General features: G+C 42.6%; 1 protein-coding gene across 1 annotated transcript in view; it reads right to left on the bottom strand.

The window, feature by feature from the left end:
* vwa5b2 (von Willebrand factor A domain containing 5B2) overlaps positions 1–2,823 on the bottom strand; it is a 19,598-nt gene extending 16,775 nt beyond the window's left edge. Inside the window, exon 1 of the mRNA XM_061694659.1 lies at positions 2,685–2,823. Coding sequence (XP_061550643.1) covers positions 2,685–2,823 — 139 coding nt within the window. The remainder of the gene's footprint in view (positions 1–2,684) is intronic.
* Positions 2,824–3,037: the final 214 nt, after the last annotated feature.

The raw sequence follows: 3,037 nt of genomic DNA, 5'->3' as shown, positions 1-3,037 counted from the left end.
TACAGTGGGTACGGAAAGTAGTCAGACCCCCTTAAAATTTTCACTCTTTTTTATACTGCAGCCATTTGCTAAAATCATTTAAGTTAATTCTTTCCACATGAATGTATACATGGCACCCCATATATTGACAGAAAAAAAACGTAATTGTTGAAATTTTTGTAGATTTATTAAGAAAGAAAAACTGAAATATCACACAGCCTTTGCTCAGTATTTAGTAGAAGCACCCTTTTGAGGTAATACAGCTATGAGTCTTTTGGGAATGATGCAACAAGTTTTTCACACCTGGATTTGGGGATCATCTGCCATTCCTCCTTGCAGATCCTCTCCAGTTCTGTCAGGTTGGGTGGTGAAGGTTGGTGGGCAGCCATTTTCAGGTATTTCCAAGATGCTCAATTGGGTATAAGTCAGGGCTCTGGCTGGGCCATTCAAAAACAATCCCGGAGTTGTTCTGAAGCCACTCCTTTGGTCTTTTAGCTGTGTGCTTAGGGTCATTGTCTTGTTGGAAGGTGAACCTTCGGCCCAGTCTGAGTTCCTGAGCACTTTGGAGAAGGGTTTTGTCCAGGATATCTCTGTACTTAGCCGCATTCATCTTTTCTTCGATTGCAACCAGTCTCCCTGTCCCTGCAGCTGAAAAACACCCCCACAGCATGATGCTGCCACCACCATGCTTCACTGTTGGGACTGTATTGGACAGGTGATGAGCAATGCTTGGTTTTCTCCACACATCCCACTTAGAATTAAGGCCAACAATTTCTATCTTGGTCTCATCAGACTAGAGAATCTTATTTCGCACCATCTTGGAGTCCTTCAGGTGTTTTTTTTAGCAAACTCCATGCGGGCTTTCATGTGTCTTGCACTGAGGAGAGGCTTCCGTCGGGTCACTCCGCCATAAAGCCCCGACTGGTGGATGGCTGAAGTGATGATTGACTTTCTAGAACTTTCTCCCATCTCCCGACTGCATCTATGGAGCTCGGCCACAGTGATCTTTGGGTTCTTATTTACCTCTCTCACCAAGGCTCTTCTCCCCCAAATACTCAGTTTGGCGGGACGGCCAGCTCTAGGAAGGGTTCTGATCGTCCCAAACGTCTTCCATTTCAGGATTATGGAGGCCACTGCGCTCTTCAGAACCTTAAGTGCAGCATATTTTTTTTTGTAACCTTGGCCATATCTGTGCCTTGCCACAATTCTGTGTCTGAGCTCTTCAGGAAGTTCCTTTGACCTCATGATTCTCATTTGCTCTGACATGCACTGTGAGCTGTAAGGTCTTCTATAGACAGGGGTGTGGCTTTCCTAATCAAGTCCAATCAGTATAATCAAACATAGCTGGACTCCAATGAAGGTGTAGAACCATTTTATGGATGATCAAAAGAAATAGACAACACCCGAGTTAAATATATGAGTGTCACAGCAAAGCGTCTGAATACTTATGGCTGTGTGATATTTCAGTTTTTCTTTTTTAATAAATTATGAAAAATGTCAACAATTATGTTTTTTTTCTGTCAATATGGGGTGCTGTGTGTACATTGATGAGGAAAAAATGAACTTAAATTATTTTAACAAATGGCTGCAATATAACAAAGAGTGAAACATTTAAGAGGGTCTGAAAACTTTCCGTACCCACTGTATAAACAAACAACCATTCGGGCACACATTCACACCTAAGGGCAATTTAGAGTCTTCAATTGAACTACCATGCATGTTTTTGGGATGTGGGAGGAAACCGGAGTGTCCGGAGAAAACCCACACAGACACGGGGAGAACATGCAAACTCCACACAGGCGGGGCCGGGATTTGAACCCCGGTCCTCAGAACTGTGAGGCAGACGTCCTAACCAGTCGTACACCATTCCATTACAAAACAGCCATCCATCCATCCATTTTCTGAGCCGCTTCACCTCACTAGGGTCGGCGGCGGTACACCCTGAGCTGGTTGCCAGCCAATCGCAGGGCACATATAAACAAACACTTATGGGCAATTTAGAATCTTCAATTAACCGACCATACATGTTTTTGGAATGTGGAAGGAAACCGGAGTACCAGGAGAAAACCCACACAGGCACGGGGAGAACATGCAAACTCCACACAGGTGAGGCCGGATTTGAACCCGGGTTCTCAGAACTGTGAGGCAGACATGTTCACCAGTTGGCCATCGTGCCCAGTATAAAACAGATATACGGATATACGTGGAGACAGAGGAGACGTCAACAAATCCGTGATAGCTGTTCTTCACAGAGGATACAGAGTACATGTCTGTGAGTATTGTTATCTTATCTGGCAAAGCACCACTGTATATACAAATGAAAAAGGAAAGGCAAATGCTGGATTTAGTGAAGCTCATTGCTTTTAATCTTCTACATGTTACAAATTATTTGCATTGTCATTTTGTTAAATCAATCCCCTTGGATAAACATAAATAATGTCACAGGATAATAAAAAATTTCCACATTGACACCTAACAATCTCTGTAACTTCAATGCAAGGCTTATTTTTTTTCGCCATGTCGTTTTTGTTACCAGTTAACCAAAAAAAAAAAAAAGAAAAAAAAGACGAGAGAATCCCACAATACTTGACAATATTTCAAGTATTTTAAAGGTGGTTATGAGCACAGACTCATGGGCCTCTCAAGTAAGATTTCTATTGGTTTATGCAAATACAATACGTAACTGACTTGCCCCCATCACTCACCTTCAATGGGCTCTTTATCTGCATTAGCATAGGTAAGGTGCGCAGTGATGCCCAAGGAGCAGCCGACAGCACAAGATTTGATGCAAGACGACTTGAGCAGTAGTGGATCCCATGTGGCACGGTTCCTCAGTCCCACCATCTTCTCAGCTCAGGGCACCAACAGCTCGGAAAGCACAAATCAGTGTTTGAGCTAATATGCGCATGTTATGTGCCTCTTTTTTCATTCCGTGTGCATTATCAATTAACCATGCCTTGCTAAAAATAAAGCAAACAATGTCTTTTTGCAGACATTTTTTTTTTGCGCCAATAGTTGTGACATTGGAAGTCAATATGCATGTAAAACATGTTTTTAT

The sequence above is a fragment of the Phycodurus eques genome, chromosome 13, assembly GCF_024500275.1.
Source record: "Phycodurus eques isolate BA_2022a chromosome 13, UOR_Pequ_1.1, whole genome shotgun sequence".
Lineage (NCBI taxonomy): Eukaryota > Metazoa > Chordata > Actinopteri > Syngnathiformes > Syngnathidae > Phycodurus > Phycodurus eques.
Note: the sequence above shows the minus strand (reverse complement) of the source record. Positions and strands in the feature narration are given on the sequence as shown.